The sequence below is a fragment of the Phyllostomus discolor genome, chromosome 4, assembly GCF_004126475.2.
Source record: "Phyllostomus discolor isolate MPI-MPIP mPhyDis1 chromosome 4, mPhyDis1.pri.v3, whole genome shotgun sequence".
Lineage (NCBI taxonomy): Eukaryota > Metazoa > Chordata > Mammalia > Chiroptera > Phyllostomidae > Phyllostomus > Phyllostomus discolor.
In genome coordinates, this window is record NC_040906.2 from 487,686 (window position 1) to 514,295 (window position 26,610).

A 26,610-nucleotide genomic window follows, 5' to 3' on the forward strand; every position below is an offset into this window, starting at 1 on the left:
ACGTGACCGGTCGGGACCCGCGGAGAGATCCCCGGGGTTTGGGAGGCAGAGTCTGCGGAGACGGCGGGAACCCCGCGGAGGCCCGCGCTCTCGCGGCCCCGGGGGCACACGGCCTGACCAGCGCCGCGGCGGAACGCGCTTGCCGCACGCTCGCAGGTGCGCGGGGGAAGGCGGGGGCGGCGGACCCGGGAGGGCGGAAGTGAAGGAACGGAGGGGCTCTGCTTCCGGCGCCGGAGTCGCTGCGCCGTCTTCGCGCCATGGCGGCGCTCGGCCGGCAGGTGAGGGCGAGGGGGGTCGCGGCAGTGGCCGGCGGCGAGCGCGGGGCCCGGCGGGAAGGGCGGCGGCGGCGGCGCGCTGCGCGCGGGAGCAGCCGCTGAGGCTTCTCGAAGCCCACGGGGAAGCTGCGTGCAGTTTTCCCAGAGGCTCCTCGGACCCAGGAGGGTGCTTCGTGGGGTGGGTGTGGACGCGGGCACGCGGGCTCCCGGGCACCGGCGCGGGGAGCCGGTTTCACGAGTGGGGCCGAGCCGGCACCCACAGGGGGCATGGAAGTCACTGCAGCCTGGAGACGTTTCTCCGTCGGAGTCTCTCTCACCACTGACAGCGGGAACCCCTGGGGGCGAGACGGCCCGGGTCCTCCCTCCCGCGAGGCTGCGGCCGGGACGGCGGGGAAGACCCCTCGCGTCTGCGCGAGCTAAACCTCGTGACCGACGTCCCCACGCGCTTTGCTCCCGGGAAGCCCGGTGCTCCCTGCGGGAGCCCTTTCTCCTCCGCCCCTCTCCGCCCCGAAGTTAATCTGCTGCGAGTTGCCCCCGGGCAGCGAACCCCGGCGGGTGGAGGAACGGCCCCGCCCGGCCCCGCACCCCCGCCGGGCTCACGGAGCGCTGGACCCGGTGGCCTTGAAATAGTTCTCCCCGTCCCCTCGGCTGCCACCGGGAAAGCTAAAGTGCGCTTGCAGTGCCCTGTTCTCTGCGTGTTCCGATAGGATTTTGGAGATGTCTTATTTATTTATTTATTTATTTATTTATATTTTAAAGTTTTATATTTAGAGAGAGGGAAAGGGAGGGAGAAAGAGAGGGAGGGAAACATCAGTGTGCGGTTGCCTCTTGTGCGCCCCCTACTGGGGGCCTGACCCACAACCCAGGCCTGGGCCCCCACTGGGAATTGCACCGGCCACCCTGTGGTTTGCAGGCCGGCGCTCCGCCCACTGAGCCGACTTTGCAGATTCTTCTGAAGACTGCGCGTGCGTGACCCTGCTCACAAACCCTGCGGTGCCCGCCCGCCCAGCAGCGGGGTGGGGAGGAAGCAACTGCCTTTTGTGCTGCGTCCCACAGGTCTTGGAGTGGCACCGCCTGGTCCCCCTCCCCTGGGCGTGCGTCGCTGCGCAGACTCCTCGTCTTGGGGAGCGGAGAAGGGCACCGGCCCTCTTGTTGTGTAAACTGGCCACAGCCTCCAGTGGAGGGGGCCTTGGGGGGCTTCCCCGTGTGGAATCCGGAAAGCACGTGCAGGAACCGGAGTGCAAGACGAGCCTCACGTGGTGCCCCCCCGAGAAGCAGAGGGCCCCTGTGGGCGGAGCGTCCGTGGAGCAAGAGGAGGCCTTCAGCTCCCTCCTGGACATGGGTTTCAGCGGCGTCCACGCTCAGGAACTGCTCAGCATACAGCCCGGGACCCACCCTCGACAGCTGCTGGACATCGTTTCAGAGTTAATACTCTTGGGTGTGAATCCAGAGCCTGCGTACGAGGCCTTGAGGAAGAGTCCCCAGTTACTGAGGCTGCCGGTGGTGCACGTGAAGAAGCGTGCCGCTCACCTGCGGAAGCTGGGGCTCGGAGAAGGTACACGCGTGGCCTGTGTGGGGAGCGCCCGGTCTGAGCTTGGGGACGGAGGGCCTGGGCGAGGGTTGGTCTGCCAGGGGGTGTGGGAGTGCGTTCGGGCTGAGGCAGGGGAGCGAGCTGCACTGCAGGAGGGGCGGGGGATGGGGCCGCGGACAGGGACTCCTGCCTGGGTTGTCTCGGTGGGGACTCGAGCCACCGGGACTGGGGTGCGCACGTGGTGGGCGCTCAGCAGGTGGGTGTCCGTCCGTGCTGTCGATACACGTGTGTCTGTGTGACCTCTGGTGTTTAAATGATTTGACGTGTTCCCCGTGCCGTGTCTGTGTGACGTGAAGCGGAGACTCGCAGAGCCCCTTGTCACGGCGACTCCACCCTGGGAAGCTGGTGGAGTGGCCCTGCCGTCCAGACACCCCCCCCCCCCCACCAGGATTCTCGCCTGCAGGGACCCTGGAAGTTCACCGGATTTGTTTATGGGCTCTGGAGAGGGGGCTGGGGGCCCACGAGGGCCTCCACTTTGCCCACGGGAGCTGCACTGTTCTGTTGTTTCGTTCTTGACTGGTCCTGGTGAGCTGTTGTTGGGGGGACGAGGTTTGTGGATCCGCTGTTTCAGGGGTGCTCGGCTGGCCGCCTCCAGGAGAGGAGAGAGAGGCAGGCCTGCGAGTTCCCGGAACAGGCGCCTGTTGCAGCCCAGGCTGAGCTCTGCCTGGTGTGCCGTGGTTGTGGATCAGCAGGCTCCGCGGGGCCTTGAGCTGTGAAGTCTAAACTCCTGAAATTCACTCCTGAGCTTTTCAGCAAGGCGGTGACCAGCTCAGCTGTTAGGCCGATTGTAACTAGCTGTGTAAGGACGTGGTTTCAGGTTTCCAGGTGTAACTCTCCTCAGCTGTCTGTGGGGGGCCTGCGTGCCCCCGATCACCCAGGTCGTCTTGGCTTAGCCAGTTAATTCTAGCACAGCTGATAGGGCCCCTTTCACGCAGAGTGCCCCAGTGTGGGCAGAGCAGACGGTTTTCCCACTAACCGGGATGTCGGTGTTTGTGGTCTCGCATTGCTGTTGTGACTCTGTGAGGTGTTGCCATGGAACCCTCCTCACGGGTTCAGGCACCTGTGACTTTTGTTATGGAAGGAAACCTCAGCCCGAAGCTCCAACGTGGGGGACACTGTCTCTCATCTTACTGTCTGACTTTCCCAGTAAACCCCCGGGGAATTCTTTCCTCGGTGAGACGGGCAGGAGGGGGAACCCTGGAGCATAGGGTAGCTGCCTTTCAGCGGGGAGGCCGGGGGAGGCCGGAACGCGGTGGAGGTGGCGGGGGTTGGCGAGTCCGAGGAGTGAGGGTGTAGTGGGGCGATGGGCCATTCTGGTCCCCCACTTTCACGGCAGCAATTCACAGAGTAACAACTCTGTGAGTTGGGGAGACACTGGGGGCTGGCACCCACAGGGGGCGGGGCGTCCTCCTTGGACTTGAAAGTGCTGGCTGGAGCTGGGTGTGGCTAGCCCCCCGGGTTTGGGAACGCCCTTGGGTGACGAGCGTGCCCTCTCTGTGGCCGCAGGGAAGCTGAAGAAGGTGCTTCACTGCTGCCCCGAGGTTCTCACCATGCGCCACCGGGACCTGGACGGCGTCGTGCGGGTTCTCAGGGAGAAGTGCCTGTTCACCGCGCAGCAAGTGACCGAGATCTTGCACAGGTGTCCCCACGTTCTCCGGGCGGACCCCGGTGAGCTGGAGTACAAGTTCCAGGTATGACGGGCAGGCAGTGACTGGGGGTGGCCACAGGCTCTGGGGTGCCCAGGGTCAGCTCTGTGGGTAAGGATCTGGTGACGCCGAGTCTGTGGCTCTCCTGTCGTCAGTGGCGAACGGCCCTGCCAAGGCCTCAGAGTCCCGGTGCCTCTGTTTGAAGGAGACAGTGTGAAAATAGCTAAAGCCTTCCTGGTGCTGGAGGCTCGGCTGCATGTTGATCTCAGAAACGTGGCTGTGCCAGCTGTCCTAATCCCTAAATGTTTTCTGACTTTCGGGCCTGGGCTTTTCTTACTTGTCATTTTCCTCCCCTGTCTGAAGGAAAAATAGAACTCAATCTCTCCCTCCTGCCCTTTATTTCCTGTTGCATTTTTCTCAATATGAATTTAAAAATGCTTTGAAAATTGTCGGCTGTCATGTAGACGGGTCCGAGGGTGCTCTGCACTGCCATTTAGGCCGTCCGCCTGAATGCTGTGCACAGGTGAGTTGGCTGTGGCCTCCGAGGGCCAGGCCTGGTAGACCCTGACCTGCCTGTGTCTGCAGTATGCCTACTTCAGGATGGGGGTGAAGCACGTGGACGTGGTGAGGACCGACTTCCTGCAGTACCCCATCACCAAGACTAGGCAGAGGCACACCTTCCTGGAGCGCCTGGGACGGTACCAGACCCCGGACAAGAAGGGGCAGACGCAGGTCCCTAACCCTCTGCTCAAGGACATTCTCAGAGTTTCGGAAGCTGAGTTTCTGGCCAGGACGGCCTGTTCTTCTGCCGAGGAGTTTGAAGTGTTTAAGAAGCTCTTGGCTCGGGAGGAGGAGGAGGAGGCGGAGGCTGAGAGCCCCGTGCCTGGTGACGAAAGCCCCAGTGACGAGGACGAGGACTGGGAGGAGGAGGAGGAGCTGTGACAGAGGCCTGGGGACACCTGAGGACGTTCTACTTCTCCCAGAGCCCTTGGGACCTTCCCTTGGATCTTCTCAGGCCATTTCTCATCCCAAAACTGGTCTTTTGATGAGAAATTACTGTAGGTCACTGAAAAGGAGGTCGGAGGGCCCTGCTGCATTGTGAATAAAAGACTGGCTCCCAGCTGTTAAAATCGGGAACTCGGTGCATCAAAATTGGGTTTTATTTTCTCGGCGGTAGCTGTCGGGAATCATCCCCTGACAGGGTGTGCTTCTGGAGTCCTTGTCTGTGTCCTTCTAGTGCTAAAGGTACAATTAAGAGAAGACAGCGAGGTTTTGGCACATCACAGCACTTTATTTTATGAAAACAAGTAGCAAGCTTTCCCAAAGAGACTCGTGTATTGAATCCAGAAGTGCTGCTTCCCAATAGCATTCAGTGTACAGCGGAGCAGGGGCGTGGGTCCGTGATCGTCGGCTTCATGTGGCAAAGCTGCTGCTGCCAGCGCGACACTGGGCGCCCCTCTCCGAGGGGCGGGCCTGCCCCCGGCCTCAGGAGCCTGGCGTTCGCGCCCACTTAGCCAGTGGGCCACACCGGGGCCTGGCGTCTCTGGCGGCTAGGAGTGCTGGCTCGGGGCTCGCAGGAACCGAAGGGGCCGTGGAGCCGACCCAGCCAGGCAGCCCCATCCTTTTGTGGGGGCATCTGATGCCAGAGGAGAGGAGCATCTGAATGTGGCTGGGCCAGGCAGGTCCGGGGTCTGGTCAGGGTGGCAGTCCGGGAGCTCTCCGTGACACCGGAGAGGGAGAAGTGCCCTCAGGAGCCCTGTGAGTCTGAGCAGCGACTTGAGGCCTTGAGGTCAAAGGCCCGGCCCTGATGGCATGAGCTCCATGACAGGGGAGGGTTGGTGCTGACCAGGCTGGTGGGCGTTCTGGGCACCCTTCCTTGGGCTGGCGCTGCCCAGCGTTCCTTTCCCCGTGCACCGGGACACAGTCAGCAGGTCTGAGCCCCGTTTTCCGGGGGGTTCAGCGCTGAACTGAGGCACGTGCTTATGCGTTCCAGGGCTCCGGTTCCCCATTCAACTGCAAAAAGGAAGGTATTGTTTGCAGAACACAAATAGCTCAGGGGACCTCTGCCCCTGTGAGCTAGACATTGTGGCCTCTGTCAGCCAGTGGGAGGTGGTCCAGCCAAGGAAAGGTGCTGGAGGTCGGTGACACAGGGTGGCCCTTGCCCACTGGGCTCCTGAGGGCAGAGTGGCTCCATTCCCTCTGTGACAGCCATGCCCCGTGCGGAAAGGAGACACTTTGCCTTTCTCTTTCTTGGCCACGGCCAAAAACCACGGAAAAGGAAGACGTCTCCCCGTGTGCCAGTGCTCTCACCGTCCGTTCTGTGGCACCCGTGTGACCGGCACGGGACCGAGCAGGACCCTAAACCGATGCCTGACTGGATGGTCCGGTCACCAGCCTGGTCCGCAGGTGGCTGACTCGGAAGCTCCCAGTCACCCCGTCGTTGTGGCAGAAATAAACGTGTATGCCCGATGGTTTTCTGACCCACGGTTGCTGGTTTCCTTGGGTGGACGGTGAGTATTTTCGAGGAAGGCGTTTGACGAAGGAGACTTGTGAAAGCTCCCTTGGACTGTTGCCAGGGTGATCTGTGGTTTCCCGCAATGCCAGGAAGTCTTTTCTCGAGATGCTTAATTTGCACAACGTCGAAGCGGGTGAACCGTAGGACCGCGCGGCACCACGCCCAGGATCCGGGTCACCGTGCCTCGCGGGAACGAGCGCGTCTGAGCCCAGATCCGGGCGCGTCAGCGTTTGCCTCGTGGCTGAGGGGCTCGGTCCGTGTGGTCGCAGAGAGCTTCACCCACTTTTCCAGTGACGCCACTCGGTCTCGCCCTTTGCAGTGGTGCTGTGGCGCACAGGGGTGCACAGCGACAGGTTCCAGTGCCACAGCAGGAGTCAGCAGCCCGTGGTCGTGGTCGTGGGTCGGAGCCCCTAGACGGGGCTCGGCCATCCCCTTCGGGTGACCCTGAGGTTAGGGACACGCTGGAGCACAGTAGAAGGCTTCTTAAAGTCACTAATCCTCCTTTCTGAAAAGGACAACTTGTGTAATACACAGATATATTATGCACACGCAATTCTAATAAAAACAGGAAGTCTAAAATATACTCTAATTCCTTAAGAAACGTCTTTACAAAGGGGAGAGGAAAGCCCTTCCGGTGTCTGTAAGGCTGCCTCGGGCAGCATCGGTGAGGATGCACAGGGGCTCCGGTTCCAGTGGGGTCACCTGTCACGGTGCCTCGGAGGTGGAGGTTGGGCTGACCTTGGCTGTGAGCTCACGTGCCAAGGGGAAGGGAGAGCTGCTCAGAAGGTGCTGGACCGTGGGTGGCAATGGCATGCGTCTGCCCGCCAGAGAGCCGCCAGGTGAGGGAGGGTGCTGGCTGCCCGGCGGCCTGAGTCATGGTTTGAGAGGGTCCCAAGCCTCTGGCCCTGCCCACCGAAGGTGTCTTCGTCTTTCAGGCCTGGGCGGCCAGGCGCCTGCAAGCGCAGTTTGTGAAGCGCTCCCAGGACACTCCGGGCAGGGTCCTGGCTGCCACGGTGTGACTCGCCATCCAGACGGCTTTCTCTGCAGAAGGCTGTGGCGGCTGGGGTGGGGTTAGCCGAGCACGGCCCGGGGGATGTGGCCTTGTTTTGTGAATCAGGTTCCACTGAGGCGTGGCCTTAGCAGTCCTGGCACACGCATGCAGCTGTGTTTGCGCTTGAGGGGGGTGCCGAGTGGGCACAGAGGCCGCCTGGTCCACAAAGCCAGCAGTCCTCACCGCCCGGCCCGCCCAGAACACGTGGTGGGCTGGGTGTCTGGCTCCGCCTGAGCACCAACACTTCCTCCTTCACAGTTGGCTGGGCTGGTCGGTGGGGGGCACGAGCCCTCGCCTCCCCCAGCGAGGGGCCCCAGGGGCGGTGGCCTGCTCCCCGCCCCACCCTCTGCTGTGCAGAGGGTCAGTGGGTCAGTGACAGCTGGCTGTCGGGTCTCAGGGAGGATCCTGCCTCTGGTGTGGAACTGGGAACCTGGAACTGGGTGCTGGCTGTTGTTGAGGCTTCCGCTGACGGCCTCGCTCACCCAGGGCTCCTGCCGTGGCGGCTGCTGGTTCGCAGCACAGGCGTTCCCTGGGGAGATGTGGCCTGGGCTCCAGCTCAGCTGCCAAGGGCAGTGTGGGGCTTGGAGGTCTCCGTCCCAGAGGACCAGCCCGGCCGTCTGTCTTATGGAGGCCAGAGGAGAGAAGCCGCAGAGGGGACAGACTCCACCCGGGCCCCTACCACTCAGGGTTTCCTTGTCAGTCTGGTTCCAGACCTCATCTCCCTGGGCCTTGGAGACCTGTGGGGGGACGGCGTGCAGCGAGAGCACCTGGAACCCTTGAGCTCTCGGGCAGGAGGAGGGCGGTGACCTTCCCTTGGGAAAGGGTGGCTGCTGGTTTCTCTGGCCGAGGCGGAAGGCAGGTGGGGCTGGTGTGTCGAGGACAGGCTGGGTCTCCAGTGGGAGGGGCCTTTGAACAGCATCACAGGCTGCTCCTCCACTTGGTGATGCCCTTGACCTTTCTCTGCGCTGGCTGCCCGGTCACTCTGCGAGGCGGTGAGTTCTTACGTGGTGGCCTCGGGTGTGTGTCTGTGTGTCCTGTGTCCTGCCTGTTGGTTCCCTCCGCCGTGTCAGGCGTTAGTGTTCTAAAGGCTGGTGTTTCATAATTGGTGGAAGGTTTTTGGGTTGTCTTTATAGAAGTGGGTTTGCTGAGCAGCTTTTTAAAAACGATATTCTTTCAGGTGGCATTGCAATATCAACATTTTAAACCAGACCATGTTCATGGGTTCTTAACTCCAGTGCTGACTGCTTGCGGGCCTCAGAGTGCGTGCTCGGCGGGCAGGAGTCCTTGGAGTGGGGGGGGAGGGCGATGCCTCTGGGTGGCTTCCTGGGTGACAGACGGCTGTCCGAGGCCACGGCTCTCTGGGGGCTTCCCACCCGAGGTCCCGCCTGGGTGGGGGGAGCCCACAGCTGCAGGGCTCTTCCGTTGCCGGCCAAGGCCCCCGAGGAAGGCTCCTCAGCCACACCGTGACCGTGGCCGTCGTGTGAGGCTGCGCATGGCCCGGCCCCTCCCTCTCGTGCCGCGCAGCACGGGCGCGTGGGGAGTGCGAGCAGTGAGCCGTCCGGCTGCCCGGGGACGTCGAGTTGGCAGGAGCGCTCGGTCCGCGGGGAGCCGGCGCAGGCTGTGGCGGGGCCTCGAGGTCTCGGTCTCGCAGGCGACTGTGGAGACTCGGGCCGATGGTGCACAGGGAGATGGGGTCAGAGGGGGTCGAGTTTCCAGAAGGGTCTGGGAGCTGCTGGGTGAGACAGTCAGGGGCGGCTTCCTTCTTCCCAGGGTTCCCGAGTGCCCAGGGCCTCCCAGGGACAGCCGGTGGGACCTCCCAGAGGTCAGGGGGCCTGGGCCCCGCCCCACACGCCCCCCTTTTTCTGTCAGCAGGTGGCCGCTCGCAGGGCCGGACGCACTCCTGGAACTCCCAGCCCCCAGCGTTCCCGTGCCCCCACCCGTCAGTCCCGCCGCCCACCAGGGGTCCGGTGGGCTCCGCCTCTAAGTGCTGCCGCCGGAAGGGGTTTCTGGGGGCCCTGGCGGCAGAGCCTCCTTTCCACATGGAGGTGCACCTGCTGCGGGTGGTCTGCGGGGGGCCCCGGGGAACCTTTCTTCACGCAGCCCCCTGGCATTCTGAAGCTGGCCTGGGGTTCCTCACAGAGGGGCCCCTGAGCTTTCCTGAAGGGACACCCCACCTCCCTGCAGCTCTGCTGGCCGCCAGGGACGTACCTTAGGCTGTCTTCAGTGTTGGGCTATTGCTCTGTTTCCTGAAAGAAACAGAGAAGGTGGGTTACGAACAGGAACTGTGGGCCCGTGGCCCTGGGGCTCCCTCCGCCCAGCTGCCTGCTCACACGTCCCAGGGTGGGGGCAGGCATCCCTTCGGTCCGTGGGGCCCCTCGCCGGGTGGGGAAACGCAGGCTGGGGGGGGTCGTGCAGCGTGATGGGGCCAGAGCTGCCGACAGGGGGACAGGGACGTGCCCCGTGCCTCGGCTCTCCCTGGACACCGAGTGACAGACACAGACCCCGAGTGGGGCCGCTGGTGGTCTGCGACGACTGGGCCTGGGGGCCAGCCTCGGCTCTCGGGAGGCATGCGGCGCACCCGGCACCCTATGTGGGGATCCTGGTGGCCGCCTTGAGGGAAGCCGCGGGGGGAGACCCTGGGGCGAGTGGCCCAGCGCAGACGGGGACTCGCTGCACTCGCAGTCTCCCGCCGGGGCCCGCCTGCCCCGCTCCTGCTTCCCAGGGCGGGCGCCGGGTGCCGGGTGCGCGTGTGACCAGGGTCACCCCTCAGCGCCCACCGTGCCCAGCTTCTCCCACCCGCGCGTGCTCACACACACACGTGTGCACGCAGTTTCTCAGTGGCACAGGCTGTGCAGGGGGGCGCCTTTGGGCAGACAGCCTGGCTCAGCGCCAGGCCTGTGGCCTCCCCCAGTGCTCCATCCCCAGGGCCACTCGTGCCCGCGGCCGCACCTGGGTGGGGCTTTCCTGGCGCCGGTGCTTTCGCAGCTCTCCCGGAAGCAGACGTCCCGGTGCACCTTGTAGACTCGCTTGTACCTGCCACAGGAAAGCTGCGTGACACCGGGCGCCGGGGCAGGCGCCACCCAGCAGCCCGGCCTGGCTGGAGGGTCCCGGGCAGCCGGGAGGGAAAGGCCAGTGTTTTCTTAACAAGTCTTCACCGCATGGCGGTGTGCTGAGATATCCCACGTAAAAGTCACGTGGCTTTGAAACTTCACCGAGGCGGGATTTACGCACACCACGGCACACCCACGTTGAGTGTCCGCTTTGAGGGGTGTTGATGAAGGGGCACGGTATTGAGAGGGAAGTGGGGCATTTCAGACATGTCTTCCCTGAGCAGGCCACTGGGCCCGAGGGCCTTGGGATGCCGTGACCGCCTGTGCTGTCCACGGCGTCCACCAAGAAGGGGGGACACCTTGGCGAGGAGGCGTCGGATGCGGAACCGGAGGGCGGCCCCAAGCCCCGCCTCCCGCCTGGTGGCCGCTGGAGCGGTCTCCAGCACGGGGCCTGTCCCTCCCGTGTGCGGTGGGACCGACTCTCGCTTTCTGTCTCCTGGGTCTGGGGCTGGTGGTGAGTGGGGAACTGTTCGGGCTCTTCTCACAGCTCCCGGACACCGGAGAGACCCGGGGGGTCTGACGGGCGGAGCTCCAGCGCGTGTGCTCTCTAGGCCTAGGGGAGCCGTGAGGGTCATGGTCTCCGGCAGCACAGCCGGCTGCCAGGGAGTGACAGGGCCGCGAAGTAGCCTCCCAGTGCAACTGCCAGAGACCTGGACAGAGCGTACGGAGTAGCTCTCGTGCGATGTTAGAAAACAGACGGGGCCAGACTGGCCCCCAAGGGAGGGGAAGCAAATGGGTGAGCCTTGTGGTTGCCTGGAGTCCAGCCCGGAGGCGCCTCGGGACTGGGCTTCGGGGACCCGAGCAGTGGTCGCACTGAGCTGGAGACGGGCTGGGGTTGGGAGGCACAGGTGGCGGGAGCTCGTGGGGCGAAGAACTGGGGAGGAGGGAGCCACGCAGGGGAAGAGCCCCAGGGGGCTGTGCAAGAGGGGCTGGCGAGGGGGAGAAACTTCCTCGGGCCGGAGTGGAGGGACCCTGGGCAGGAAGAGGCCTTCCACAGACATGGGAGCCCCGGGAGGGCTCTGCCTCGGGGGGCGGGGGGGCGGAGTTAACCCCAGAATGAGGGGGCTGCCAAAGCCGCTCCACAACAAGTTCAAAAGGGTCAGACCAGACTCCCTTAACGTAACTGTCTTGTGGAAAAAAACCCTAACATTCTTGAACAGAATACAAAAAATAAAACTCTAGCACACAGTAACAAAGTGTATAACATCCAGCATTTGACAAGAAATTAGAAGACATTCAAAGAATTAGTACAAAGAATCAAGACCTCCTAAACAGGCAAAAAATAACGGAACGGAAAACCGTCTAGAAACGAGAGCAATGACGGAAGCAGCAGAAAGACCCTCAGAATGTCTGTTATAAACCCGCTCCGCAGGCCAGTGACCTGCAGGGAGACACACCCACGAGGAGCGAAGTGGAGCCCGAGAGAGGAACAGTCCGAGGTAACAGCAGGTCAGACCCCGCAGGAGCATGGGGCAGGGAACGTGAAGGCCTGGCAGCAGGGTCTGCCCGGAATGCGGTGGGGGGAGGCTGAGGACGACGGGAGGGGGCTCAGTGGCCCGCGGGACAGCCTAAGTGTGACACCTGGGGAGTCGGGATCCCAGAAGGAGAAGGGTAAGTGGAGGAACCGAGTAATGGTCCAAACTTTCCAAATTGGATGAAAGCTAAAAACCCAGAGGTACAACCGGCTCATCACTCCAGAGAGCAAACAGACACACACAACCACACCGAAGCGCATCACAGGCGGGGTTCCCAGAAGCAGCCCCTGGGGCCCGTGGCACACGGTCGTCGGGTCTGAAACGAGGCAGGCCCGGACACGGAGGAGTGGCCTCTCGAGAGGGCGGAGGGGCAGCCGGGCGTGCCAGCCAGGAGCTCCGTAGCCAGCAAGTGCCCCTTCAGAGGGAAGGGGGGTGAAGCCCTTCTGGACAGAAGCGGCTGGGGCACTCCCTGCCCCGCCCCGTGCTGGGGGACCGTCACACACGTGCTTTAGAGCACGGAGGGCGGCACGGGAGGGCTGTGGGCTGGAGGTGGTGGACGTGCGGGGGAGTTGGAGAGGCTCCGCCCTCCACACGTCAGATGCCACTGAGCGGAAAGACGAGACGCGTGTGGTTTCGCACATGCGTGGGGAAGGTTAACGTCAGCTGTCACGGGCATCTTCCCCTCAGTACAGGGATGCCAGGACGTTGTGACGAGCGTGTTGCCAATCTCAAGAACCACTAAAAGTTAGCCAAAGAAGTAGGACCAGTGAGCCCCCAGGAGAGGTAAAACAGAATCCTGTGGAATAATCCAGAAGCAGTCAGGAAAGGGGAAAAACGTGACGAAGATCAGGGGTAACAGATAGAAAACAGCAGCAATGTCACATTGCTGGTGACTTTAAACTGTGGTCTGATCCCCACAGTGAAAACCAGGATGAGCAGCTGGGTGGAAAGCAGGCCCGACCCTTGCTGGCAGGGGAGTCGCTCCCGGGTCAAGGACTGGGGCAGCCCCCCCTCCGGCCCCCGCAGGCCGCCACGTGCTGGGCTCTCCCTGCCCAGCCCGGCTGGTGGCCGCTGTGCCTTCAGACAGCCCTCCCCAGGACCCACGGTCAGAGGGTGTGAACACAGAGTCCCAGCCCCGTGCAGCTGGGAACCTGCATCTGCTCGGTGTGACCCCTGGCTTTGTGGCCACGCTCCCAGCAAGTCTGACCTTGGCTTCCTGCGTCCCACCCAGGGGGATCTGACAGCGTGTAACCAAACATGTCATAGCTCCCAGGTCACACGGAACAAAGACCAGAAGAAGTCTTTCACAAGCACGCTCCCGACTCTGCCTGGGCAGCCAGCACTTGGGCTTGGTGTCCTTCCCTGAGACCCTCGCCCCCCTGCCCCCCCTCCGCCCCCCCGAGTGCAGTGGGCCTCTCTCCCCAAGGCTGACGCTGACGCTGTTAATGCCGCAGTGGCCCTGCCCGTCCCCACCCGGGCCCCCCTGGCCCTTCACCCTGGTCACTGCCTAACACACTGCGCTCTCTGGGCAGCTGTCTCCCTCCTCTCGACGGGACGCACCCGAGGGCGGGGCTGGGCTGCTCTGGCCGTGGGCATGTGCCGGCGCACGAAGGAGCTTGGGTGTGTGTGCCCCCCAGACAGACTGAGTGGGGCCCCCGGTGGGAGTGTCAGCCTGGACCGGCCTAAGAGGCGAGCCGTCTCACGGGTGGGGAGACGGGCGTGACGGCGTTGCCCAGGGCCGTGCCATCGCTTCACGTCGGAACCGAGACTCCAGGCCTCACGTGCGGCAGGTTCTTTTCGGGGGGACCCGTGGCAGTGAGAACCCGCCATCCAGGGAAGGGGGCTGATGCCGCCCGAGTGGCTGGGAGCCAGGGGGCCTCCCGTGCCTCTGCCCCTGAGCTGTGTGGACTCAGACAAGAGCTGTGTTGTTCAGCCTTCCTGCCTCGGTTTCCTAGTCTGTCACCTGGCGGGAGGGGTGGTCAAAAGCCTTCCGTGACTGCCCGTAGCCCTCAGGGGTCTGGGAGGGTGGGGTGAGCGGGAGCCTGTGCAGGCACTCAGCAGGCTGGGACTCCACTGGTGTGGGGAGGGGGAGGGGGAGGGGAGACTCACACGTGGTGGCAGACGCCTCCCTCCCAGACCGGCAGGGACTTGGTCTCTGAGAACAGCCGAGTGCAGGGCTGGGGCAGCTTCTTGCAGGCTGCCGAGCAAAGGAGAGGCCACGGCTCACGGGAGCTCAAGCCCTGGCTGTCCACTGCCCACACCCTTGGGAGCCCCTGCCGCTGGTCCCCTTGGGGCTCACTGCCCGTCCATCTTTGGCCTCCGCCCGAAGTCCCCCGAGGGAGGCCTGCAGCCCGCCCCTTCCACCACCACGTTTGGTCCCCGAGCCCAAAACAGCCCCTCCCCCACCTCTCACTGTGGGGCGGCTGTTGCTGTGCCCCTTGCTTTCTGACCTCAGGCCCCTCTCTCATCTAGGCAGCAGCCTTCACCCTTGCATTTGGGGGCAGCCTGCCTGCCAGCCTCCCTGCCTGGGCCCACGGAAGCTGTCTGAGACACCTCAGGGTTTGCGGTCCCCGTGGCAAGCCTGCCCCGGCCGAGCAGTTTCATCCCAACCTGCATGCATAACGGGGCTGGGCAGCCCCCGACTTACCAAGCTCGCAGTGTCTGCCCTTGAACCCTGGGCTGCAGTCACAGCTGTGGGCGTCCGCGCCCGGCACGCAGGTGCCTCCATTCTGGCAGGGGTTGTCTGTGCAGTTCCCAGAGGCGTCTGCAAACCAGCCGTGAGCGGTCAGTCCCCAGGGCCCCAGGGGAAGGCCTGCCAGCCCCGCCACGTTGCCGCCTCCTGCTGTCCCCCAAACTGCTGAGTCCTGGGGTGTCTCGTTTCAGTGGGTCAGATGCCCCCTCTGACCCCACTACCTTGAGGGTCAGGGTCTGAGCCGAGGTTCTGCTGGGACCCTCAGTGCCGAGTCCTCCATGGTGAGAAGCCTCAAGTCACCGCTTAGATTGTGGGCGGCAGCTGGTGGCCTCTGGAGACTCCCGGCCCTGCCCTGGCCAGTGCCCCCCACCCCCCCATCTCTGATGACGTTGGCTCTGCACAGAGTTCCTTCTCCACGGGACGCTGGGGCCTGCCCTCAGCAGCCCACGTGTCCTCCAGGACCAGTCCCCAAGCCGCCTGTGTTTCCCCAAGTCCTTGGCCCCAGGTAGTCCCCCACCCTGAGTCCAGGAGGCCCTCTGTGCATGAGCCCACAGGGGCGTTGGTGCCCTTGGGCTGCTGTCTGCCTGGCCCTCACCCCCGCGCCCCCGCCCCATGCGGCATCTTTACCATGCTGCTGCCAGTTAGAAGCAGGACCCTTAGTGGCTGCCAGGGAGGGGTGGGCCTGGCCTTTCCTTTCAGGGTCCACTGTATCTTTTTTCTGTAAGCTTTGGCAAGATATATGTTGTTTTCATTTTTAATTTAAAATGTTAGCCCTGGCTAGTGTGGCTCAGTGGGCTGAGCAACAGACTGCAAACCAAAGGGTCACTGGTTTGGTTCCTGGTCAGGCAGGGCAGGTGCCTGGGTTGAGGGCCAGGTCCCCACCTGGGGGCCTATGGGGCTTGCTGTTCCTGGGCGTTTAGTTTGCTTTCATGGTCAGGCATAGCTTTTCTTGGGTGTCATTGAACAGGGTCCTCTTGCTTTCTGACGCGTGAAGGAGCCTTCGGAGACATGCACACCAGGCTCCGGGCCTTTGACTTCCTCGCTCTTGTAGCCCCTCACATAGTTAACACTTTTTATTGGTTTCATTTATTTTTAAATATAGGAAAACAGGTAAATATATTTCCTTTTCCCACTTTCCTACACTGAGGAGATATCCAAAATGCTGTTGTTCACATTGTTTTTAAAACAGCTTCACTGAGATGTAATTTGTACACCGCACGACGGACCCATTGAAGCGTGCCGTCCACTGTTCTTTGGTGCGGCGTGGGCGTGCGCCCATCACAACAGTCAGTCTCAGAGCACCGAGCACCTCCCCCAGCTCAGCAGGGAAGCCCACGCCTGTGCGCCGTCTCCCCCGTGCCCCCTCGCCCCCACCGGTCTGCTTCCCGTCTGCACGCCGCCCGTTCTGGACTTGGGTCTGAAGGAATCACACTGCTGGCGGTCTTCGTGACGGGCTGCTTTCGCCTAGCTCAGCGCTCTCGAGCTTCCCGTGTGTCTCAGCGTGACACTAACTCCCTCCTTCTCTGGTCAGCACGTTCCGTTGTGTGGATGGACCACATCCTGTTCATCATCCGTCGGTTGACGGACACGGGGTCATTTCTGGCCTTTGGTGATTGTGAACCGTGCTGTGGGTGGCGTTTGTGTGTAAGTCCTCCTGTGGACATGTGTGTTGGTTTCTCCTGGGTGCACAGCCCTGCAGGAGTGGAGCTGCTGGGTCATATGGTGAATCGACATTTAATTCCCTGAGGAACGGCCAGGCTTCCTTCCCGAAGTGGCTGCACGTCGATGGTCACGGCAGTGTCCCTGACCCCCTCCGCATCGTCCATCTGTTTACTGCAGCCGTCCTGGCGGCTCTCGGGGAGCTCCCGTGACAGAGGGTGTCCACACCTTTTCTTGGGCTTGTTGGCCGTTGTGTGTCTCCCTGGGCGAAGCGTCTACTCGGAGCCTGGCCCCCTCCTCGAGCCGTCGGTCCGCTCACCACTAGCTGTGTTTCCCAGACTGTGGGGACTGCGCGTCTTCCGACACGACTTCTGACACGTCTTCCGACACGACTTGCAGACGTCCCCCCCCCCCCCCGGTCCGTGGGCCGTCTCTCCACCTCCTTCGAAGCACTTCCAAACGTCGATGAGTCCAGGCCGCCTTTTACCGTTGCTGCTCACACTCTGGTGTCACAGCTGAGGCTCCCTTGCCAAATCCAAGGTCGTCACTCTTTACCCTGTATTTTTTCTAAGAGTTTTGTAGGGCTAGCTCTTACATTTAGGTCTCCGAGCCATCGTGATTGCTGTTCTGTGGGACGTGAGGCAGGGGTTCAGCTCCCTCTGTCTGTGTGCGGACGCCCGGCTGCCCCAGCTCCCTTCGTCCGAAGGCTCTTCTTTCCCCGCCGAGAGGCCTGGGCACCCTGGCTGAGAAATGGCTGAGAAAGGCCGGCGGCCGCTGACGGCACGCCTGTCCCGCTGACTGCAAATGCTTGCTTGCACCACGGACACCCTGGCCTGGTGACCGCTGCTTCATGGTGAGTTTCTAAGTGAGGTGTACAAGCCCTCTGCTTCTATAGGATTGTGTTTGCTCTCCCGGATCCCTTCCAACTCCACATGGACTCGAGACACTATACATGACAACTATCCAGAGACATTTTGTGGCCGTGTGAGCCCTGTCAGCCGTCCTTACCCCTGCACTTGGAATACCAGGCTGCAGAGACACGGCCGATGGCCCTGCTGCTCGTGGGCAGCGGCCCTGAGCCTGCAGTCCACACAGCAGGGTTTTACCAGAGCGCCGCCGTCGCCACAGCCTCAGCCCGCACAGTAGCCCCCTCAGTCCTGACGGGGTGGTGGTACACACACCGTGAAATACGTACAATCGGGGGAAGGCTGGCTGGCGTGGGGGTGGGGCAGGGGCCGCTCCCGTGTGAGAGTAGGTTACAGAGCTTGCCCGCCTGTGCCGGTGTTGGGGGACAAGGCCCCGGCCGCCCAAAACCCTACAGGGGAGGATCTGAGGAGCCTCGGTGCTCCCTCCACATCCCTGAGGCAGGTGACAAGCTTGGGAACCTTCCTCTTCTCCTCATCAGAGCCTTAACTGTGCTTTCAGGGTGACTGGGGCTCTCTGGGATCCTCCTTTCCTTGAGAAAGAAAAGTCTAGCAGCTTCTAGAGAGAAGGAGCAGCTCATCCTACAAGGCAACAAGAATGAGATTGACACCAGTGACAGCAGCACAGACAGGAGGTGACCACGGACTAGTACGTGACACACTGGGAGGAGGGGGACTTGAACCCTGAGTTTTGTGCCCACGGGATAAAATAAAAGAGCCAGGGAGAGCGTGTCCAGGCACTCGGGGACTCAGGGGTTTGGCCAAATCCAGTCCCAGCCAGCACTCTGTGAAGCTGACGGGCTGATCGCACACTTTGGCAAAGGGCTGGGCACAGCCAAGACACCAAAGGTCCAAGCGAGAGGCCTGGCCCTGCGGGACGGCACGCCCTACCGGAGAGACCGCTGTGAAGCCGTCGGTGTGGGCGCAGTGACGGCAGAGCCCTGGAAAGGACGGGTGAGTCCAGAGCCCCTGGCTGGGACCAGGGGCGACACTTGACTACGGCATGCCAGTGCAAACCACCCCAGCAGGTGCACTTCACGCCCGTGCCACCAGCACAGCCCGCAAGCCTGGCGCCAGCAGGCCCTGGCGAGGCTGGGGACCCATCGTCCTGATGCCCGCCAGAGGGGCTGCAAGCGGAGAGCTCCCTCGCAGAAAGCAGTGGAGCCGTCCCTGCAGTTGGCCCTGCCGCTCCCTCACACGGGCTGGAGGACACGGGCCGAGCACCAGGGAGGCGCCGCTGAGAACACCCGGCCGCCTGCGTGCCCTCCAGGCAGAGGGCGGCCCAGCCTCGGGGGGTCTCCATTGCACGGAGTGTCCGCCCAGCGGTGACAGTGAACGGGCCACAGCCGCCTGTGGCAGCCCCGGCCGCCCGCAGGGCGCCTGGCCGAGCGGGAGTCTGAAATGGCCCCCAGCCAGAGGCTCCCCTGTGACGCCACCTCCCGCCTCCACCGCTGACACGGCCTGGCTCGGGGACGCGGACATGGGCTCAGGTTCCGGTCGACAGGACATTGATCCAGCACCGGTCCCTGACTGAACAACCGGATGGAAGCGCAGCCCGGCCCGGCCCGGCCTGGACTGGGGTGGAGACTGGAGCCCAGGGTGGACCGCTGACCGTGCACACCTGCAGCCCTACGGATGTTTTCCTGTTACCGCCACAATCGAGCCCCGCCGTGGCCACCCCGGAGCACGCACGCCTGGCGTCGGCCAGCACCGCAGGTGGCAGTGATGCCTGGGACCCAGGAAGCGGTTCCCCTCCCTGAAGCCCCTGAGTTTCATGATGCAAACCAGCTGACAGGCCACCCCGGGGGGAAACACCAGCCAGCGGCGGCCCCTCACTGCTCTGTGACTGGCGCCCCCGGCCTCCTCGGCCTCACTGCAAACCGGCCCTCTTGGAGTCGTGTGGCTGACGGCGCCTCGGGTCTCACCCGCCCTGTGGCATCACCGTGGGCAGGTGCACACTGTGGTGCCAGTACCGTGAGCGCACAGTGTCCCAGGGGCTGGCAGCCGGCCTGTAGTGACCTGCACCCTCAAAGGGGGCATCCTGGGCGCTTGGCTGCCCGCTCCTGAGGACTCTGCCTTCTGCAGGCCCAGTGGGCGGGTGAGCCCAGTCTCAGCCCGCGGCTAACCCAGTGGAAGGCCGCTGGGCCCTGGGAGGACTGTCCCTAGGGAAACACAGCCCTGAGGGTTAGAGCAGAGCAGAGGGAGAAAGGGGCCTGGTCTGTGCTGTCCAAGGAGACCTGCCTGTGGTGACGCCTGCAGGGCTACGCCAGCCAGGACTCTCCCGCGGGAGGGTGGGGGCGCGCTGGGGAGACTGGGCCCACTGCAGGCAGGGGCCCCGCTGGCCCTTCGCAGCACTCCCCGCCCCACTGGTTCCTGCCCTGCTGCTCTGCATGCTCCTCCGAGGGGTGGCCGGGGTCGGGGGGCAGGTCTGGGCAGCTGGTCGGTAGCAGGACAGGGTGCCAGCGCCTCCTCTGCTGGCTGGGGCTTCTGCCTGCCCCTGGGCTGAGCCCTGTGCCTCCCACTCCCACTCCCGCTCCCGCTCGGGGTGTTCAGCCCTGGAAGTCCGTTCCTGCCGACTTACTTCCCACGTCCTTGTCGCTGTCGCGTTCGGGGAGCTGGGGGGCCAGGCTGGCCTGCTCGAGGGCGTCGTCCAGCTGCAGCGGCACCGTGGGCTCTAGGAGGAACCGGGACCCGCAGTGCTGACCACACAGCCTGCTGCCTCCCGCCCAGGACCGTCCCTGGGCGGCCTTCCTGAGCTGCTTCTCTCCCGGGGGCGGGGGCAGGGGCGGGGGGAAGGGCTGTCCCTGGTGGGAGCCCCGTGTGATGGAGCAGGATGCTCACTTACCTGCTGGCTCCCCAGCTTGGGCACAGAACCCACGGGCTGGCACCGTTTCCCGTGGGACCTGCTTTCCCCCAGGCCCAGCCCTCCGCTCTGGCAGCCCCGCACTCACTCTGCGGGGCCGGCTCCCACTGCCGCCCCAGCTGAGGCTCCTCAGTGAAGGCCCCCGTGGCCTGAGGCAGGGCTCGATCCCCTGTCTGACCTCCTGGCCTCAGCCTCCCAAGCATCCTCCAACTCTCCTCTCCTCTCTTCCCCGGCCGCCCTCGGCTTCCTGGGGGCAATCATCCCTCCTCCCACCTCGTATCTGCACACTTGGCCACCTCTTGCTGCAAGTCATCTCTGCAGGTCCCTGCCTGCACCCCCCCTCTGTCCCGGTCACCACAGACCTCGGACACCCTGCCCGCCCTCATCACTCCCTGGCACACTCTGTTCCCCTGCCTGGGAACGCCGGCGTGGGTGGAGACTTCTCACTGGGTAGTGGTGAGGTCGTCTGCCTTATCTCTGAGGGCGGGATGGTTAGGTGCTGAGGGCGTGGCCTGGGGGGCCTGTGGGCCTCCCCCATCTGGATTGCCAAGTGGGGGGCCCTGCTATGGTAGGCGTGAGGGGCCAGGGCGTCTGGGCCTGTCACTCACACCCTGTGCCTCTGGGCTGGGTAGAGAGGCGCAGTGGGTGCTGCAGGACTTAAACCCAAAGGCTCTGCTCCCAACCTGGGTCATGACCTCAATGTGATAGGCCGTGAGCTCCTGGGACCACGATGTGCGTGCCTGTCACCTGCTCCTTGTCGGTGGAGTCCTACTGCCAGGCGGGGTTGGTCCGAGGGCCACTCTGAGCGGCAGTACCTCAGACCTGGGCACGCCCTCCTGTCTAGCTCTCCAGCAACGCTCAGGTCCGGGCCTGGCCTGTGGAGCTTCTGACACACCCACTGTCACCGTGTCACGTGTGCAGCCACCAGCCCGCACCCTCACCCTCACCCGCACGGCTGTCTCGGGAAAGCCCCCTGACTCCGGGGGCCCCGACTCTGGTGCCGTCCCCCTGGCCCAGAGCCTCTGGTGCCATCCCAGGCTGGGGCCAGGCGGGTGGCAGTGAGGCCACCAGGGCTGACCGAGGCACTCACGTGGTCTCGCGGGGACTGACTGGCCAGGGGAGCCACTGAGCTGGGCGCTCACTCGTCCTCTGCTGTCCACGAGCTCCGAGAACCTGCTGGCAAAGTCACCAGGTCAGCACGCAGAGCTCTGTGCCTGGGGCCGTACCAGGTGACCCCGGGGGTGCCGATGGCGGAGGTGGGTACCTGGGCGCCTGGGTGGGCGTTTCGGGGGCCCCTCGGTCGTTGAGCAGACGCAGCTCTGGCAGGCGCCCAGGGGCTGGTCTGTTTCTGAGCACCCGCGGGTGGAGTCCTTCCCGTTGCCAGCGTCGGTCAGCACTGTCCCTCGGGGCTGAGGGCGGCAGCGGGTGACATGGAGGGGGGTGTTGGCCACGTAAGGCGGGTCTGGGGCTTCCCTTTGCCTCACCCCGCCCCACTTCTCCAGCGCCAGAGAGCTGAGGGGACCAGACTGTCCCTGTGGCCAGTGGCGTCTTCGTCGCTGAGAAGCCCTGGAACCCACCGCCCCCAAGTAGGGACCACAGCGTCCCTGCTGGGGAGCAGACACTGCTGGGCTGTGTTGAGGGGCTGGACCTGGCTCCCCCTAAACCCCCCACCCCCCCGCCCGGGTTCTCCACCTTCAGGGCGGGGCCAGGACTCCACCCACTGGGCTCCCTTGGCGGAGGCCCCACCCCACACTTGCCCTGAGAGTAATGGTGTGGCTGCTCTGTGGGTTCTTGTCACCTACCCGTGTCCCCTAAGAACTTGATTCAGTCCCCTCCCCCCTGGGAGCTCCCCCTCATCTGGCCAGCTCGCAGAGGGCCGGCCCGCCCTGCTGCCCCGGCGGGTGCACCTGGAGGGGAGCTGGGTCCGACGCTCCGGGCAGGCTGCCTGCTCAGACACACTGCCTCCCGCAGCGCCTCGAGGAGGCTTTAAAGCATGAGCAGGGCCCTGCAGGGCCCAGTGGGGCCTGAGGGCCTCTGTGCATTTGGGGACGGGCCCGCATCCTCCGTATGGCCCTTTGGGGCCTTCCCGCTCCCGAGCTGCATCCCCTTTCTGCGCCTGTCCTGGCCTCTCCCCTGCTGCATCCAGCAACCCCTCGTGCTCGGCCCAGCTGCAAGGCTGCTCCCCGGGCCCCTCCCTGCTGTGTGTTCTTGGCACCTGTTTTCAGGGGTGCCCTGCGACCACTGCTCAGCCCGTCTGGGCCCGTAGGGGTGGACGGCGCAAGGTGGGGAGCAAAATGTGCCTTTTCCGAGTCCTGCTGTGCTGGCCCAGCACCAACCGTGTGAACCCACTGCTTTTCACACACGCGCTCTCCCGTGGTAACTCGGCCTGGTCTAGGCCGCCTCTCTGAGGGCCCGTGGACAGTGTGGTCGTGCTAGGTGAGGGTCTTGGGGAACGGGTGGCCCACACAGCCACCCTGGGCCTGCAGCCCTGCACTCACAGGTGATGATGTACAGGTGTGCGGGCTCGCTGTGCAGCTCGCCGCCCTCCGTGCCCTGCACGGCCGTCACCGAGAGCTGGTGCCGCCGCCCGGGCAGCAGGTCCCGCACCGTGTAGGAGACCAGCCTCCCGTTGGGGATGTAGCGGCTCTTGGTGCTCTGGCTGGTAGTCACGTTGATGACGTATGCCTCCAGGGGAGTGTCCGGAGCGGGGGCGTCCCAGACCATGTGGGCAGAGGTGGCCGTGACTCGGGCGGCGGTCAGGTTTGCTGGCGGCGGAGGCCCTAGAAGAGGCACAGAGAGGGGAGCGGGGTGAAGGGGACTGATGGGGTTGCAGGCCCAGGACACAGTTTAAAGACCTGACACAGACCGCCGAAGCCTCATTTGAAGCCAGATTTAGTTACTGTAGACGTCGCTGTGGTCCTGAAGGACTGGGGGGGCCTGCAGCACCTCCTCCTGCCCTGAGAGCCACCCCCACAGTGCCGCCCACCAGCACCCTGCAAGGCCCTGAGCCTGCTCCCCGTCAGCACCCCCTCCTGTGTGAAACTTCCAACATGCTTGAGCCTGGCCACACACCCCTTCCCCTGGGACGCAGGTAAGGGGAGTAGGCCCAGCACACAGGGTCTGAGCGAGGACTTCAGCCTGGGCCGACCCCCTGCCCCATCCGGCCAGGCCCTGCTCACACCACACCTTCCTCTCACCAGGACACTTACTTGTCCCCGCCCCCCACCTGGCTCGCACGTTCACCATCGACAGCGTGGTGCTCCCCCGGCCCACGAACTGGGGAGGAGGGGCCGTGAGGGCCGGCCTGCTCCCCGTGAGACATCACGGGGCTCCGCAGAGCGCACAGCGCGGCATCCTCACCAAGGCCCCTCTGGCCCTTCGCTCGGCCACCCCGTGTGCGAGGAGCTCAAGAGCCACTGGGCGTGAGGGGCGCCCCCGCAGGAGGGGCGGAGCTCTGGGCACGCCACCACGTGGGCACGCGCAGCCAGGGCTGCGGCTCTGGGGTCTGGTGTCGGGCTCTCTGGCCAGGACGGCGTGGGGCTGGGGCGGAGAGCCCCCGAGGGCCCTGCCGCGTGCCCGGCCACACTGTGTACTCACGGGTCCACACGCGCAGTGGGGCGGAGGCCAGGCTCTCGGTGGGGTGCTCCTGTCCCCCCAGCCCACTGAGGGCGGTCACCCAGATGGTGTACCTCCTTCCAGGCAGCAGGGCCCTGCAGAGGGAGAGGGCAGGACGGTTTCGGGCGTCGTGGCCAGCCCTGCCCCGGACTGCGGCTCCTCCACGGCAGGGGTGACGGGGCTGTGGGTGGCCCCGCTGCTGATGGCCCCGGTGGCCTCTGTGAAGGCGGGTTTGTGGCCCGAGACCCGGGTGCTCCCCGGCGGGAAGCCGCCGTCTGGAGCAGCAAGAGGCCGAGGGGGTGCAAGCTTGTGTTCAGTCGGCAGAGGGGCCCCCGGCCGGAATTCCCAGGCGGCCTCCCTGCCCCGAATGCTTCTGCAAGGGATGGTTCACGCCTCCTCCTGGGGCCTGGGGCCTCCCCAGGCAGAGGGCGCCCAGGACCAGCCCCACAACCCTGGGCGCCATGTCTCCCATGGGCCCCTCACATGTGTCATCACAGCTGCTGGCTCCACGGGGGGCGGGGGCTCTGGGAACTCACGCCACACCCCTACTTCTCCCTGCGGGCCTCTCCCCTCCCGTGTGCGGTGACGTTTCTCTGTCATGGGTCAGCTGTGCGTGTGGCCTCGGCTGCATCCTGGGAGACCTCCCAGCGAGCCAGGGGTGGTCTTGGGGACCCCGACACAGTCATATCATTCTTTGGAATGGGCAGGATGCAAATCAAGAAAAGTCACGGCAACACCTAAGGGAACCCGAGTCCCATCTCCAGCACAGACGACCATCTAGTTGGAGGCAACAGACACAGCGGGGAAAACCGGTCTTGATGAATCTGCAGATTAGAGGTGTTCCAGTGCGTGTGTGGGCCGAAGGGTGCCCAGGGCCCCGTGCGCGTGGCACCCGCAGCCCCCCACTGCTCGGGCTGCACGCTGCCGCGCTGCCCCGCGGAGCCCGCCTGGACGTCTGCCGTCGGAGGTGGTCACTGGATGGGAGTCTCCTCTGCCACAGCCGTGTCTGCTCTGCAGGCCCCTGCACCCGGGGCACCGTGGGGCCGGGCCACCCCTCCCCGGACACTGGCAGCCAGCCCTGCCTCACTCTGTCGTCCAGCACCGCCTGCCCACGCAGGGTCGGAACGACCCAGGGCTCCGCCGCGCCCCTGACCCCAAGGGGCCTTGCGCCCGAGACCCCGTGTGGGTCGTGAAAGGGGCTGTTTCAATCAGCAGTTCGTTTGAGTTCTCAGTATTCCTGATCATGAACTTGTAGTAACTGGGCACGAGAAGTGTGCGTGCTCAGCTGAAGGTCTGAACGCATCGCTCGCCCATTCTCCCCCTCAGGCCATCTGAGTGACCGGGCCGGCCCCCAGGGGGCCAGGCTGCCTCGCTCTGGGCAGGAGGACACCACCCCGGTTTCAGGGTGTCCCCGATCTTTTGGGACCTTTAACCCCCATCTAGCAGCCCCGTGAGGAGGCAGAGTGAGCCCGAGGCTGAGGATGGCCCTGCCAGGCGTGGACACCAGGTGCCGGGTGGACAGGAGGGCTGGGAGGGAGAGGGGGAGACTGGCCAGCCCCTCACCCAAATGTGAACGTGTCCACACTCCTGTCCACATCGGTGGACTGGTCCTCTGGGGCCTCGGGATGGCGGATGGACACACGGACACCGCTGACGGTGGCGTGGCGGGTCCTGTGCAGAGCCCACCGCACGGAGATGGCGCTGGCCGTCACGTTGGTGACCTCAAGGCCCTCGACAGGGCGGGGTCCTGGGGGGCAGAGGGTTGCTCAGCCTCACCAGCACCTCCTCACTCCCGGGGGTGTGCTGGGGGTCAGAGAGGTGCCAAGCAAGGCAGCGGCCCGCCGACCCCTGCTGCGTGGTCCTTTGGCCACAGTGGGGACCTGGTCAGGTGGACACTGCTCGGGCCCCTGCCTGGGGGACTGCTCGGGTCAGCCAACTCCACCCGAGGCCATGGGCGGGGGCAGGGTGCCTGCCATCACCTGATGAACCTGGCCCTCCCCAGTCTCTCTCGGGCTGACGGGGCGGGGTGGGGCCTGTTGCCTAGGCCAGGAGGGTGCTCCACACCCAAGGAAGGGGCTGGGTGTGGCCAGATCTGGACCAAGGGAACCCGGATGGGTGCCGCAGCGCCCTAGTCTAGGGGCAGTGGTTTCTCCTGCCCCACCTTAGTGTCCTGGTGGGGACCCCATTCTGACGGGGAGAGTGGGGCCTCTTCCTCCCAGGGGCCTTTGCCCAGCAGACCCCTTACTGAGCAGCCTGAAGCCAAGCTCCGGATGAGCCCTCTCCTCCTTCGAGCCCGCAGCACCCCCTTCCCCACCCAGGCTGTGTCCCCCAGTGCTCTCCACCATCCCCAGGCACCCCGCCACCTCCAACTGCCCTGCCCTGTGACATCCCTCCCATCGCAGCAGCAGCAGCAGCAGTGTCAGGGTGGCCTCCTGACACCCAGCCTATCCCCCAGCCTATCCCCCAGCCCCCCACGTGTGGGCTGGCTCACCCCGCACCTTCTCAGGGAGCACCCCCCGCCTCCCCCAGCCTGGTCCCCTCCCGCCTTCGTGCCTGGCCGGAGTCTGGGGCAGACGGCGCCTGGGCAGACTCACGCGTGTGGGCGAGCAGTGCCACGGGCCTGCTGATGTCGTTCCGGTTGGTGTTCCGTTTGACCGAGAAGATGGAGATGTTGTAGGCCCTGCCGGCCGCCAGGGCCCGCAGCTGGTGGGAGGAGCGGCTCTGGTCCACAAAGTCCGTGCGGCGGAAGGAGCCGTCGGAGGAGGCGTAGGTGACTGCGTACCCGTCCAGCATCTGCCTGGCGGCCTGGCCTTCAGGTGGGCGCCAGGAGATGGAGACCCCGCTCTCCTCCACTCGGTCCACCTTGAGGGCCGTTGGTGGGAAGAGCTCTTCAGGGTTTCGGCCAAGAACAAGGGGAGGGGGTGGTCAGCCGTCGGCCACGGAAACGCCGGCCCCCAAGGTGGAGCCCAGCCCGGTGACCCTGGGGCCTGGCTGCCCTGGGGTGGACGTGGGCACTGCTGGTGGGCACGCTCCTGACGCTGCAGGGGACTCCTGCATTTTGGTTCCTGGCCCTTGCTCTGGGAGGGGCTCGTGTACACGCGTGACCGTGTTCAGGCTGCCCGGGGCTCATGCGCCCTTCCTTACTTCTTGGGCACAGCCTGAATAAGCAACTGATCAGACGCTCTGCCCTTCTGG

At 64.6% G+C, this 26,610-nt stretch overlaps 2 protein-coding genes across 2 annotated transcripts in view; one reads left to right on the plus strand and one right to left on the minus strand.

The window, feature by feature from the left end:
* The first annotated feature begins 195 nt into the window (after positions 1–195).
* MTERF4 (mitochondrial transcription termination factor 4) lies at positions 196–5,757 on the plus strand. Its single transcript, XM_028508956.2, has 4 exons — positions 196–278; positions 1,332–1,830; positions 3,373–3,557; positions 4,098–5,757. The coding sequence occupies exons 1-4, from the start codon at positions 258–260 to the stop codon at positions 4,452–4,454; spliced, it is 1,062 nt and encodes a 353-aa protein (XP_028364757.1). The 5' UTR covers positions 196–257; the 3' UTR covers positions 4,455–5,757.
* SNED1 (sushi, nidogen and EGF like domains 1) overlaps positions 4,790–26,610 on the minus strand; it is a 54,076-nt gene continuing 32,255 nt past the window's right edge. Inside the window, exons 21-32 of the mRNA XM_036025014.1 lie at positions 26,010–26,303; positions 24,979–25,162; positions 23,398–23,510; positions 22,299–22,580; positions 21,065–21,209; positions 20,891–20,973; positions 19,519–19,611; positions 14,311–14,427; positions 13,773–13,860; positions 10,028–10,111; positions 9,287–9,324; positions 4,790–8,807 (exon numbers count right to left, since the gene is read on the minus strand). Coding sequence (XP_035880907.1) covers positions 9,288–9,324; positions 10,028–10,111; positions 13,773–13,860; positions 14,311–14,427; positions 19,519–19,611; positions 20,891–20,973; positions 21,065–21,209; positions 22,299–22,580; positions 23,398–23,510; positions 24,979–25,162; positions 26,010–26,303 — 1,520 coding nt within the window. The 3' untranslated portion in view covers positions 4,790–8,807; position 9,287. The remainder of the gene's footprint in view (positions 8,808–9,286; positions 9,325–10,027; positions 10,112–13,772; positions 13,861–14,310; positions 14,428–19,518; positions 19,612–20,890; positions 20,974–21,064; positions 21,210–22,298; positions 22,581–23,397; positions 23,511–24,978; positions 25,163–26,009; positions 26,304–26,610) is intronic.

What these genes read in the sequence shown, in the direction of transcription:
- MTERF4 (XM_028508956.2), top strand. Translation starts at nt 258, where the DNA reads ATGGCGGCGCTCGGCCGGCAG. An exon ending in TGGCGGCGCTCGGCCGGCAG is followed by an intron (nt 279 to 1,331) that starts GTGAGGGCGAGG and finishes TGCGTCCCACAG; the next exon opens with GTCTTGGAGTGGCACCGCCT. An exon ending in AGCTGGAGTACAAGTTCCAG is followed by an intron (nt 3,558 to 4,097) that starts GTATGACGGGCA and finishes CTGTGTCTGCAG; the next exon opens with TATGCCTACTTCAGGATGGG.